We start from the raw sequence: 13686 nt of genomic DNA on the forward strand, positions 1-13686 counted from the left end.
ACTTTGTATCTGACAAGTCTGGCCCCCAGCATGGACTGCCATACATCCCCACTGGACGGACTAAGGAGTCAAAAAGAAACCCTTTGGTCCGTGGATCTTGAAAGTGAGAGCGAAAGCACTACCTCTCTAGTCTAGCCAATGAAGCATATCCTCTGCTCAAGCGTGCCTGCATCGCGGGTCTCATAGTGAAGGTGGGTCCGGAAAAGACGACCCCAAGATAAGTGTATGATGAAACTACCTCAACAAGTGACCCATCAAATGTGGACTGCTCCAGACTGCTCCAAGGCGCATGACGGCTCGAGATGTATTGAAGATCATAACATTGGTTTTGCCCAGGTTGACCTTCAAATCATGAGATTCACCAAAGGACTGTAGTCCATCAAGGTATCTCTAGAGGCCATCTACTGAGGAAGACAAGAGAGCCACATCATCTACGTAAAGCAATATCTGGATCAACGTGCCCGCCAAGGAGCAACCTACCCCCCGTGTCTGCATCACTTTCTCAAGCTCGTCAATGTATAGGCCAAACAAGGTAGGCGATAATGGACACCCTTGTTTGACCCCGATAGTGCTCATGATCTCGTCTGACCACCCAGATCCTACCTAAAACTCTCTCATAAAGTGCCATGACAGCCCAAATGATCTCCTGGTTGTAACCCAAATCCTACAGGCGTCGTATGAGACAGGCTCTCGGAACCGTATTAAATGCCTTGCGGAAATCCACAAAGCAACTGTAAACCCTCTGCTTCCGTGCCCTCGCCTCCTCAATGATATATCTGAGCGTGAGAATGTGGTCCATGGTCCCATGATCGCGTCGGAATCCGGCCTGCCCTGCTGCTCTAAGTCCTCGACTCTCTTCAAATCTGTTGACCTCGGAATCAAGTACTGATGCATAAATCTTGGACATGGCATGTCCAATCATAATGGTCCTGTAGTTCTCCGGACACATGGGATCCCCTGCCTTGTGAATGGGTGAGATAGTGTTAATGGTCTAGGTGCGTGGAAACCCTAAATAAACAGCTTCATTAAATGGCTTTGCTAAGATCGGGATTAGGAGGTTAATCCCATATGCAATGAACTCAGTGCATAGTCCCTCGTGATCCTTCGCTCAGCCATTATGAAGTTTCATTGCGGCATCCTTTACCCCTCCCCTAGTGAAGAGGGTGCAGGATGCGGGGCGTGGCATGTGTGAGAGGTTAGGGGCTGGCTGATTGGGGATACCATAGAATGTGCGTGCATAATCAAACCACACCTGGGTGTCAGTGAGTGATGAGGTAGAAATCTCTGCCAAAAGTCCTTAGAGTTGTTACTGAACAAAGTTTGGTTTCTTTCTGTGTACCAGTCGACGGTACTCGCATAGCGTCTTTGGTTCGCTCGGAAGACTATTTCTGGTTTCGAATCTGAGCTGACGGCGTAAAGCCTTACACTCATCATCGTACTAGCTATTACAGAGAAGAAAGAAAGTCTATTAACATCCACTGGAGACCAAAAGGTCTATGGGACAGCAAGAAACCCTCTAGTGCATCTGCTTTAGGGAGGGCACATGGCAGCTCCCAAGGAGTGCAAAAGCAACCCACATTATTTTAGAGTACCTACATAATAATCTGAAAGAGTAAACAGCCACACATCAGTTTAAGACTGAGAGTCTTTTGGTTTTGATTTAAACTCTCTGAATGAGCTACGCCTTCACGGTAAACTGCCCATTTTCCATCCTTTCTGGCAGCCTTGACTTTAGCTAATTCAATTGCCTTATTCTTGAGTTGAGCCTGTGTAAGCTCCTCTGCTATCCATACTTTGGTACTCTTCAACTTGTAAGATTGTCGAAGGAGCTTGATCCGTATATCTTTTGACTTCAAAGTAAGGATTGCATGACCTTTGTAGTGCATAATATAAGTTGGCCTGGAGTCGTCGTCATCCTGCTCATCATCATCCACCCATTCAATGTTGGGCAAGCTTGCTTTGATCTTTGTCAATATTTCACTATATGTGTCCTCCTCTTTGTACCAATCTTCTGGGAGTCCCCCTATTCTAATCTTCAGTGCATTATCACTTCTAGCTTCGTGTTCTTTAATCTCTGCTTGAATATCAGACTTATTTGCTTTGGTATTCACTTCCACAATCACTTCCTTCTCAGCAGTTTGTACTTCAATGTGAACAAGATCTTTGACTGTAGAGACTAGCTGTGAGGTAGGGGGGGAATCCTTACAAGATTTTACAGCCTCATCAATTACTACCTGCTTACCAGGCCCTTCCAGAATGTGAAGTCGAGCTTTTACTTTTGTCAATTCCAATCGTAGCTCTCTCACTGCCTGCTGCAAATAAAAAATCTGATCTTGTTGCCCAAGGATGGGTCGTTTTGAGCCTTCTTGTTGGTAATTCCATGCATAAGGAGAGGGTGTCATGCCTGCAACTGTAGAGTACCGAGTCATGATGGAGGTTCAAGGAGTTGAGGGGGACTTGGAGGAGAGGGTAGGCCAGTCCATAATTTGTTGTCTATTGAGCCCCCTAGCTGAACCTAGCCCCCGGGTTGGGTTGGGGGTTTAGCCCAACTCAGGGTTAGGGTTAGTATGTTTGTTGTTGGCTGAGGTAATCGCTGGCTGAGACAAAAGGCTGAGGCGGACGGGAGGCGGACATGAGAGAGAGAGAGACGGACATGAGAGAGAGAGAGAGACGGACGGCTACATTGAGCGTTGAGCGACGGAACAGAGAGAGAGAGAGAGAGAGAGAGAGAGAGAGAGAGAGAGAGAGAGATGGGTCTATGAGACTGAAATAAAACCTGATACAAAGAGCAAAAGGGTGGAGCTACTAAGCGAGCATCCTAACCCATGCTAGAAAACTGTGTAGACATAGTCAGTGATATCATCGTACATGTCCACCATAATCATATACACCCATCCTGGCATCGTCATCCTCATATGGAGACGCAGTCTCATCCAATACAATACAATAGGCATACAAAACGTCAAGATACACCCAATGACGGACTAGGCAATGTAGGCAAGGAATCGTTGTATGCTATCTGATAAGTAATCCGCCATACCCTGTTGGCCGTTACCCGACGCCTGACGAGCGCCACAGTAACCCCGGTTGGCCACACCCTAGGTCTGAAAATAGAGGAGCTGTCAGTGAGAGTGGTCTGTGCGTCTGTCCTCTGTCGAGTGTGCCGCGTCTCGGTCTCAGGGTCTCTGCCTCTCTTGCTATTGGTGGTTTGGAGAGCAACCTGCTCTGCCTCGAAGAACTCTGAGATCGTACTCTAGGACGATCTAATGGGACAATCTCTATGCCAGACTGCCTCGTGAATAAAAGCTGCCAAGCATCTTTGCTCTGGGTAAAGTAGGAGTCTGGAGATGCCCTCGAGGCTCGAACACGTCTCTGAAAAGGCAATGGTATCGTCCACGAATCTCATAGTAGACTAGGCAATGGAAGATAAAGTGCTCCTCTGACTCCACCTCATGGCGCTCACACAATGTACACGATACCGATATAGCTCAAGGAGAATATGGGTGCTAGCGGCACTGTGATGGTCATCTGGAAATAGCAGAGACGTCAAGCCTAAGAGGGGGTATGAGGCTGCGGTGGCCTAAACCCTGTGATGGAGCATTGATGGCTGTCAATCTGTGTAGCCACTAGCTATGGTGCTGCAACAAACAAGTGCCACTGTCACTCCCGTTGGCCGTGCCCCAGATCTGTAAGCGGCTTGTACTTTCATTTCATTCTATTTGGCAATCTACGTACAGTTCGTGTCTACTATTATCCCCTGCTCACTGCATCCCAGCAAAGGCAGGGGCAGTGGAGAATGAAGACCAGCCCAAAAACACTCTGCAATCCCCAAGCAGACTGGGAAGGGGACAGAAAAGGAAAGGGGGTGGGCGGGAGGGAGGGGAAGAGAGGCTGCAAGAGTGGGGATGGGGCTAGGCGGAGCAGGCAGCAGCACTCATAAACAGCACCTTAGCAAGCATAACTCGATTAAATATCTGAAATATGTGTATAAAGAGGCATACCTCTCAGGCAAAGTAATTCCTGCTTTCTCGAGGTCCTCTTTTAATACTGGTAATTCCTTAGCTCCAAACCAACTTCTTTGTGTCTCAACATGTTCCCTGAAAAGTTTGGGATTCTTAATTTTTTAGAAGTCCCATTTCGTAGTGCATGTATGATACCTTCTATTCTATGATGTAAAAGAACAACTTTCCTTTGTTCCACTTTTACAAGCAACATCTTAAGCTTTCAAATGCCAACACGTATTGATTCACTTGAACATCAAGGAACAGCAAAGGACATCAAGTTGCACTACTGCCAGCAAAATGACTATTAAACAAAAAAAAAACACAAGCTCATAGAATCTGGGGAAAAATCAAAATTGATATGCTTTGAAAGTCATGATTCAACTCAAGCAAGCACTCACTACCACACCAATTATGGCTATTGCTGACCCAAATCTTCCATTTGAGGTCATGACCGACACTTCCGACATCGCTACAGGAGCAGTCTTGATGCAAGACGGCAGAGTTATTGCTTTTGACAGCCATAAACATTCTGATATCCAAACCCGATATCCAGTCTATGATAAGGAGTTTCTTGCTCTTGTACATGCTTATCGCTCTTAGAAACATTATCTCATGGGTGCCGACTCTGTGGTCAAAACAGACCATCACTCTTTAAAGTACATCTTTACTCAGCCAGTCATGAACGCTCGACAAGCACGCTGGGTTGAGTTTCTGGCCAACTTTCACATGACCATTGAGTACATTCCAGGACTACGCAATGTAGTTGCAGATGCTCTCAGCAGGTTACCTCTAGCATCAGCCATGGTTCTTTCCAAAGATCAACCTTCGACTTCCGAACAGAAGATTTTCTCATCCTATTCTTATACGGACGACCTTCTGTATTATCAAGATCGCGTCTGTGTACCACATGACAAGGATGTTCGACGTCTTTTGTTAAAAGAGCATCATGTAGTTCCTTATGCTGCCCATCCAGGCATCAATAAGACTTATCGGTTACTCAGTGCAACATACTACTGGCCTCAGATGAAAAGAGATGTCATCAACATGGTTACCTCTTGCTTATCTTGTCAACAAATGAAAGCAAGTCGACGACTTCCAACAGGACTTCTTCAGCCTCTTCCAGTTCCAACTGAAAGGTGGGAAAGTATTTCCATGGATTTCATTACAACACTACCACGATCTTCCCGAGGTAATACTCAGATTATGGTAATTGTTGATCGCTTGTCCAAAATGGCACACTTTGTTGCTTGCAAAAGCAGTGCACAGGCCCCGGACATAGCCAAACTCTTTATACAACACATTTTCCGACACCATGGATTACCCAAGAATATCATATCCGACAGAGATCCTAAGTTTACCAGTCACTTCTGGATTTCACTGTTCGAATCTTTGGGTACTACTCTACTGTTCAGTTCAGCTTACCACCCAGAATCAGATGGCCAGACTGAAAGAGTCAACCAAGTTCTGGAAGAAATGCTTCGACATTATGTTCAGTCACGCCTCGCCGCCTGGGAAGAGTATCTACCACTCCTTGAGTTTGCTTATAATAACTCTTTCCATAGTGCCATCAGCATGACTCCATTCCAAGCAGCTTATGGACACACTCCGATTGTACCAACAAATTTTGTACTTCAACATCGAGTGGCCCTAGCTGATCAACTGGTTCAAGAAATGCAAGACATTTTACTGCAAGTCAGGGATCATATGCAAAAAGCGCAAGAGCGGTATCAACGGTCTGCCGACAAACATCGACGTCACCTGGAATTTAACACTGGTGACATGGTGCTATTATTTGTAGCCCCACATCGCTATAAGACGGTTAAGTCTGTGTTTCCTAAGTTGCGACCAAGATACTATGGACCTTTCCGGATCGTCAAGAAAAATTCACCTTTAAGTTATAAATTGGAATTACCACATCATGGGGTAAAATCCATCCAACATTTCATATTTCTTGGCTAAAGACGTACATTCCAGGCGATGAAGGAGTTCCTCCTGCACGTGATTATGTCCCAGAAATCGAAGACGATTATGTTTATATTCCTGAGCGTATTCTCGACCATCGACAGCGAGAGACTCGACATCGACTTATCACGGAATTCCTTGTTCTTTGGCGAGATCTGGACGACTCCGACGCTACTTGGCAGTCCGATGAAGACTTACAGCAGTACCCTGATCTTTTACAGCAGTATTTTCAGAATTTACCATGATATTTTCTACATCCGTTCATTATCTCCACCAGGGTCTTCTTTTGAGTGGGAGGGGATGTCACGATCTGTGACGTATTCCTTTCTCTTTCTAGACTTATGGATGGTTTAATGAATGGACACTTGTGGAAGGGTATGACCTTTCGACGGGACACTTGCCCTTTCGACGGGACACTTCCTAATGAGGCATAACCCTTCACAAGAGGCATTCTAATGAAGAGACATTCTAATGAAGAGACATTCCTATTGTAATGAACCCTCTCATCAAGGGTCACACCCTTCACAAGGGGTACACACCTCTTCATGCACATACCCTTTGGAGTACACACCTTTTCATGTGTGACTCTTCACTCTCTATATAAGAGAGGCCAAATTGTATGGATGACAATCACATCCACCCTACAGACATTCAAGCAATACAGTTATTCCTTGTTCTCTCCTATCTCAGTCTCTTTTCTGTTCCTTAGCACAATTCTAAATATAGTAAATCTAGGATTTCTTACATGCAGTGGTAATCACTTCAGGCGAGAGGAGCTGTTTGACAACTTGGCAGATGCTACTCTAGTGTACAGATTCAACCAGATGTATCAGAGGCCGGATACACTCAACAGCTAATGTAATTCCAGAAAGACCAGGTATATTTGGGGACAATATCGGGCTACACTCAACAACTTACTACGATCATTGTTTTACAATACAAATGGACCTCCTTCCTAGCAGGGAATGGCCTAATGATGATCTTCAACCTATCTTGGAATGCCTTTGTGCTCACAATCACTATGTATGCACTATACTATTCGTGCAATAGGGAGTAGTGTTAGAAATCAAGAGAATGAGAGAGCAGGAAGCAAGAGAGCTGAACGTAGTGTTTGCAATAGAAGAAGTGACTGTTACAAGAAGTGGGATGGGTTTTGTCTAAGTGACAAAACCTTATCCTTCACTAACCGTAGTTAGTGAACTAACTGTGGTTAGGGACAAAAACCTCTAAATGAGGAAAAAGTGCCCCTAACCTACTTATTACATTACATTGGTCACTGCTGAATTATAATAATAATTCTAACACCCCCCTGCAGTGCCAATGTCATGTACAAGGAAATGATCAATCACCAAAAGGATATAAGTTCAGGGCACTCCGAAATGCCTCAAACTTTTCACGTGGAAGTGCTTTGGTGAAGATGTCTGCAACATTGTCATGTGTTGACACATAGATCATATTGATCTCTCCTGCATGCAACTTCTCTCTGACATAGTGATAGTGAACCTCAATGTGCTTCGTGCGAGCATGAAACACAGGATTCTTTGCCACTGCTATAGCACTCTGACTATCAGTGAGAATCGGAGAAGGACCCTCCAATGAAAGACGAAGATCAGCAAATAAACGACGCAGCCAAACACATTCAACTGTCGCTGTGAAAGCTGCCCTGTACTCAACTTCACATGAGGGGGTAGCCACTGTTGATTGTTTCTTACTCAACCTAGAAATGCAAGCATGTCCTAGAAAGAAACAATTCCCACTAGTGGACTGCCTAGTATCATAGTCTCCAGCCCAATCTGAGTCACTGTAAGCATGCATCTGCAAGTCACCCCCCCTGGGAAACATCACGCCAAAAGATTTAGTACCTTGCAAGTAACGGAAGATGCGTTTTACAGCCTGCCAATGCATAATCTTTGGGCTGTGCATATACCTGCTCACTTGAGAAACTGAAAACTGAATATCAGGTCGTGTATTGCCCCATCATGCATTGTAAGCTTCAGCTCCGGCTCCATGGGAGTGGACATAGGCTTGCAATCATGCATGTTGACTCTGTCCAAGAGCTTTTGAACATACTTGGACTGAGACATAACAATGCCACGTTTCTCTTGAATAAATTGGATCCCCAAAAAGAAATGTAACAAGCCCAAGTCTGACATTTCAAATGTAGCTTTCAATTGGGTCTTGAAATCTGCAATTACTTCCTCATTTGATCCGGTGAGCAGCATGTCATCTACATAAAGAATGATGACCAGAATATCCCCCCCATCCTTCTTGATGTAGAGGGTGCTCTCAGTTGGACTATTGTGCAGCCCCTTGCTGGTCAGAAAGGCATCAATTTTGGCATACCATGCACGTGGGGCTTGTTTCAGCCCATATAAAGCTTTATTCAGCTTGCATACCTGAAGTGCATTTTCTGAAATTTGAAAGCCCAGAGGTTGTTTGACATAAACCTCTTCCAACAAGTCTCCATTAAGGAAAGCTGTTTTAATGTCCAACTGATGAACATTCCATTCAAAATTTGCAGCCATGGCTATAACCGACCTGATGGTTGCCATCCTGGATGTAGGAGCAAAAGTCTTCTCATAATCTATGCCCTTTTTTTGAGCATATCCTTTTGCAACCAGCCTTGCCTTGTACAGATCAATGGACCCATCTGGTTTTCTTTTGACTTTGAAAACCCACCGTGTACCTATGGCATTCTTACCTGGTAGCAAATCCACAACATCCCAAGTCTGATTTTTATAAATGGACTACAATTTATCGTGCATGGCATTCATCCATAGCACATTATCTTTTGCTTCTTCAAATGTCTCAGACTCCTCCTCATCAAGAAGAGTACCTGCATAAGCTGATTCAACTGAATGAGCTCCCTCCATGTGCCTTACTGCACTACGAGTTCTACCAAGCAATGGAGCTTCAAGCCTACTCTCCCTGAGAGTCTGAAGCAACCAATGCGGGACTGTTTTGGCTGCGTGTATCTCTTGAATTTCTTGCCTGACAACTTCATCCACACCCTGAGGTTGTACCAATTCAGCTGGGGGCTGAATCTGTACTTGTGGAGCTGGCAGAGGTTGCTGTAAATTCTGATTTTCAGCGGGGGAACCAAATGCTATAGGAAGCATCCCCTCAAACACATCATCTGAAGAGTCCGGAATCTGAAATTCAGCATTTATATGTGCAGAACTTTCAGAGAATATGACATCTCTACTAACAAAAATCTTGCGTGTAGCAGGATCGTAGAGACGATAGCCTTTGGTTTGTGAACTATATCCCACAAAAATGCATTTTAGTGCCTTATCTGACAACTTGTGTCTGAACTCCACAGGCACGTGGGCATATGCAACACAACCAAAAACTCTGAAGTGGTCCACTAAAGGCTTTCTCCCAGGCCATGCCTCATAGGGAGTGATTGTCTTCAAAGCCTTATGTCTCAAATTCATGAGACATGTACTCCCCCCCTCGATCTGTGCGAAGTGTCTGCACCTTGAGTCCTGTCGGTGAGAAAGGCTGAGAATGCTGGTCCGTCAGGAAGATCCAACTGACTCTTCCTGCCCACTGCCTGCTGCTCTGGGGGTGCATTGGTGAATCCCATGCAGTAGGAACTGCTTCCACGGCTGATCTCCTGGAGTCAAACCTCTAACAAGAAGTTTGACTAAAAGGGCTCTGCTCTGCATCTCAGGATTAAGAACTCCAAGTCCTCCCTACGAGGCGGGTAAAGTGATAGTATCCCATGAAACCCTGGCCCTAGTGTCCTCAGAACCATCACCACCACTCCACAGGAAGTTCCGGAGCAATCTCCTCACCTGATGGATCGAGTCAGCATGAAAGCACCAACATGACGCAACGTACCACATAGTAGAACCTGGTTGAGTACCAGCGCTCTTCCGGCCAAAGAAAGTCTAGCCGTGCTCCAATAGGCTAGCTTTCTCCGGATGCTCTCAAGCACTGGGGCAAAGTGTTGCGTCGGGGACACCTCAATGCCAACCTGAAAACCTAAATATCTCGTGGAGGTGCCTCTGGGAATCCATACAAAGCCTCTGTCTCCTCCCCAAGCCGGGGTATCCTGCTGAGCTCCTGTCCAAATGCCTTTTGATTTGTTCCAATTGACAAGTCCTCCTGAGGCGAGGCAGAACTTGTCAATTGAATCCGCAGTAGTAGCGAGACTATAAGCATCTCCTCTAACTGTCAGTGCCGTGTCGTCAGCAAACTCAGTGTCCAGAAGCTCCTGCTCCTGCCGGATAGGAAGATGTAGGCCCAAAGTGCCATGATTGGTAGCCTGCATAAAGTATCCCATAGCCTCCGCTACGAAAAGAAAAAGGTAAGATGCAAGCGGGCATCCCTGTCGTACTGATCTGGATAGCTGAAAAGCCACTTCTCTGCCTCCACAGACCACCATCCTGCTAGAAGAGCGGGAGTAAAGTGAGGAGACCCAAGAAATCCATCTATCTCTAAAGCCTAGCCTCCTCATAGTGCCCTCCAAGAAACCCCAGTCCACCCTATCATAAGCCTTCTCAAAATCGAGAAGAAGAACTGCAATCTCTTGCTGACTCTCCTTCACCCAGTGAGTGGCCTCCCAAAAAGTGAAGATGTTATCCAAGATACTCCGATCTTGGACGAATCCTGTCTGAGAAGCTCTGATGATATCTGGCAGCACAGGCTTTAGGCGAAGAGCCAAGGTCTTCGCTAGGATCTTGTAGGCTGTCCCTAGAAGTGTAATGGGTCTCCAATTACGTAGGACTGTCTTGTCTCCCCCTTTCGGGATGAGACAAATCATACCTGTGCATAATGTCTCACCCAAAGATCATGTATCAAGAGCCTCTGAAAAGGCAGAGAGTAGATGAGGCCCAATCGTATCCCAAAGAGCTCTAAAAAGAAGTGGCGACAAACCGTCCTCCCCAGGGCATCTGTCTCTTGGCAGCTCATGTAACACATCCGTGATCTCTAGGAGTGATAGTGGGCTATCCAAAACATGACTCATCCTGTCTGAGACCATCAGGGGGACATGGCTCCAAATCTCCTCTCTGGCTCTGATCATCTCCTCGGTGACTGGATCAGCGGTGTAAAGAGTGGAATAGAAATCAGAAGTGATCTCAATAAGACGGTGAGGCTCCGTCTGAAGAGACCCGGCCTCATCCACAAGTCTACGAAGACTATCCGAAGAGTATCTCTGACCCATTGCCCTAAAGAACTCTCTAGAACATCCCCTTTCTGAATCCAGAAAGTCTACTGAGAGTAAAACCTCAACTGGGCCCTCCTGCCCTAAATCTCCTCTAGTCTCTCCTGAGCGTCCTCCTGAGCGTCCGAAAGCTGCCCTCTGATGAAAAGAGAATGAGGAAAACTCTGAATCAATCTCTGAAGTCTGATACCTCCGCTCTTGCATTCCGATCTCTGATTCTGAGCTTTTCCTTCTCCTCTTTTGCCCTCAACTAGCAGGCCCTGCTGACTCTAGCCAAAGCCCCCTCTACCCACAACAACCAGCCCTGATCCAAAGGAGTGTCCACTGACAACCAAGTCTCTCTCAACCATTCCACGAACTCTGTATCCTGAAAAACAAAGTCCGGAACTTTGATAGAGCCTGTGCTCTCCAATCGATCTCCAATCGAGAGGTAGGATCTCCAATCGAGAGGTAGGAAGAATCTGTAATAGGACTGGAGCATGGTCAGATAAAACATAACCCGGTCATATCCCAATCTGTCCTCCTCTGGCCTGACCCCAATGGCCAATATAAAACCTGTCAAGTCTGACCAAAGAAAGAGAGCCATGGAAAACCCCGGACCAAGAGAACTGAAGACTGTCTGCCAACTGACGAAAGTCATCCAATCGAGCAGCATCATGAAGTCCAGCATGCAAAACAAAACTATCCCATTCCACTCTCTCCCTATCGGAAAGGCCACCCTCTGTCTGACCCGACTTGTCTTCAGCGAATTCAACCATGTTGAAATCACCTCCAACAATCCAGGTGTCTGCCTGAGGAAGGGACTCTCTAAGCTGTCTCCAAAAAGCACGTCTATGAGCTGGATCCGTGGGAGCATACACATTGAGAACACCAACTGCTATGTTCTCAATATGAAGAATAACATAGCATGCTCTGCTCTCCACTAGTGTACCCTCTTGGGTGATCTCTGAGGCCCACCTAGCTGAAACTGAAATGCAAACTCCTCCCCTCGTGCCATCCGCTGAGCTCCAATAAGTCCGGCTCTGTCCTCTGAGTAAGGATTTGCATCTGTCAATCCTGTCCTGGGAGAGCTTATGCTCCTGGATAAGCACGATGTCTGGAGGGGAACCTGAGGAAATAAACCGAAGGGAGTCCCTAAGCAACTGCAATCTAGGAACTCCCAATCTACGACCATCTGCGTCTGAGGTAAATCTGCAGCCGTTCAATCCTCTCACATTCCAAGAAATGATGGACAACCTAGACATCAGATGGAAGTGAGGGTGTGCCAGTGGCAACGGCACAAAACTCTCTCTCTGACGACGCAATCCAAAGTCGGTCTCTGATCCAACTCCAAATCTGCCCCAACTCATGTAAAATAGCTCCATCGAAGGGAATAGTACTCTGGCGCGAACCAAGGAGCTGAAAGTCAAACCAACCAGAACTCCTGGGCAAATCAGCACCTGACCAGTGAAATATCCTCCCACTAAAGTTGATGGTTACTGTTGTGACTCTTCAACATGTGCAAGGCTATCTTGTCAAAAACTGTTGCTAGCCAACAGTCGATGGATGAGAAAACAATGAAAGTTAATTTTACATTCATGGGCAAGAACCAAACGTTATTATACACGAGATAAGTCTTTGGTCATCCACTATAGAGACAACCACACGTTCAATGCATCGTGACCATCCTCAGATCCACATGGATGAGGATCACACCCCTTGAAGTAGAGGAGCAACGTACCCTCCCACAGCAACGGGGTGCCACCAGGGAAATTGGATGTAGTTCAAAATGGATGTCTTCTAACAGAATCTCGATGGTTCCCCCACATAGGAGAAAGGGGTCTATGAGACTCAGATTACCAAGACCGTGACATGCACTATTTCGGATCTGTACCTTATGGTCACATCCATGGAATTTCTAGAAATCATACACAGGACGAGATATTGCTTTCTACACAGATCCACAAGATCCTAGAGCGCCCTTTACCCTTAGTTGCACGTAGACGTGGAGTCAATATGCCGTGATGAGACTAGAGAGATAGATGGAGTTCATGGATCATGAGGCTCAGCAATTCTGTATAGGTCAACTACCACTGGGATGATTTAAGTCGAGAGACGCCACACATATGCCAGGTATCTTTGGATTTAGATCCGACGCATTTCCTAACATGGCCTTACATTGCAATGTGCTACTTTGCTCGTGAGACCTCACATTTCACTAGGGATCTCCAGGAGGAAGCTGAGACCTCACCATATGCAACCCTACATCTAGACACCATGGATTTTTCAAGCCATGGGAAAGTCCTTGTCATGGACTTCAAGGCAAGGACGACTATTTGCCAAGTACCACGTATTAATTTTCAAGACGAGTCTATTTGCTACCTACCCGATGTTGACTTGGATGAGGTAGGGATATTCCGAGTACTTGCAGATAGACAAACCCCTATCAATTTCCATCTATCTCCACTCGAGTTTTCTTGCTGTTCCACTTTGCTGTTCTGCTTTCGGCTGCACTTTCACATGGTATCAGAGCAGCAGGTCGTCTAAAAGCTTGGAACTAGAGAGCGC

At 46.0% G+C, this 13686-nt stretch overlaps 1 protein-coding gene across 2 annotated transcripts in view; it reads right to left on the bottom strand.

Annotated features, from left to right (window-relative positions):
* Positions 1-13686, bottom strand: part of LOC147882172 (SEC14 cytosolic factor family protein / phosphoglyceride transfer family protein) — a 168909-nt gene that overhangs the window by 101286 nt on the left and 53937 nt on the right. For both annotated transcript variants that reach the window (XM_087402027.1, XM_087402026.1), the window contains exon 4: positions 4002-4097. In XM_087402027.1, coding sequence (XP_087258153.1) covers positions 4002-4097 — 96 coding nt within the window. The remainder of the gene's footprint in view (positions 1-4001; positions 4098-13686) is intronic.

This window comes from Dipteris shenzhenensis, chromosome 30 (genome assembly GCF_047967505.1).
Source record: "Dipteris shenzhenensis isolate YYH24624 ecotype China chromosome 30, Dip_SZ_1.0, whole genome shotgun sequence".
NCBI classification, from domain to species: Eukaryota; Viridiplantae; Streptophyta; class Polypodiopsida; order Gleicheniales; family Dipteridaceae; genus Dipteris; species Dipteris shenzhenensis.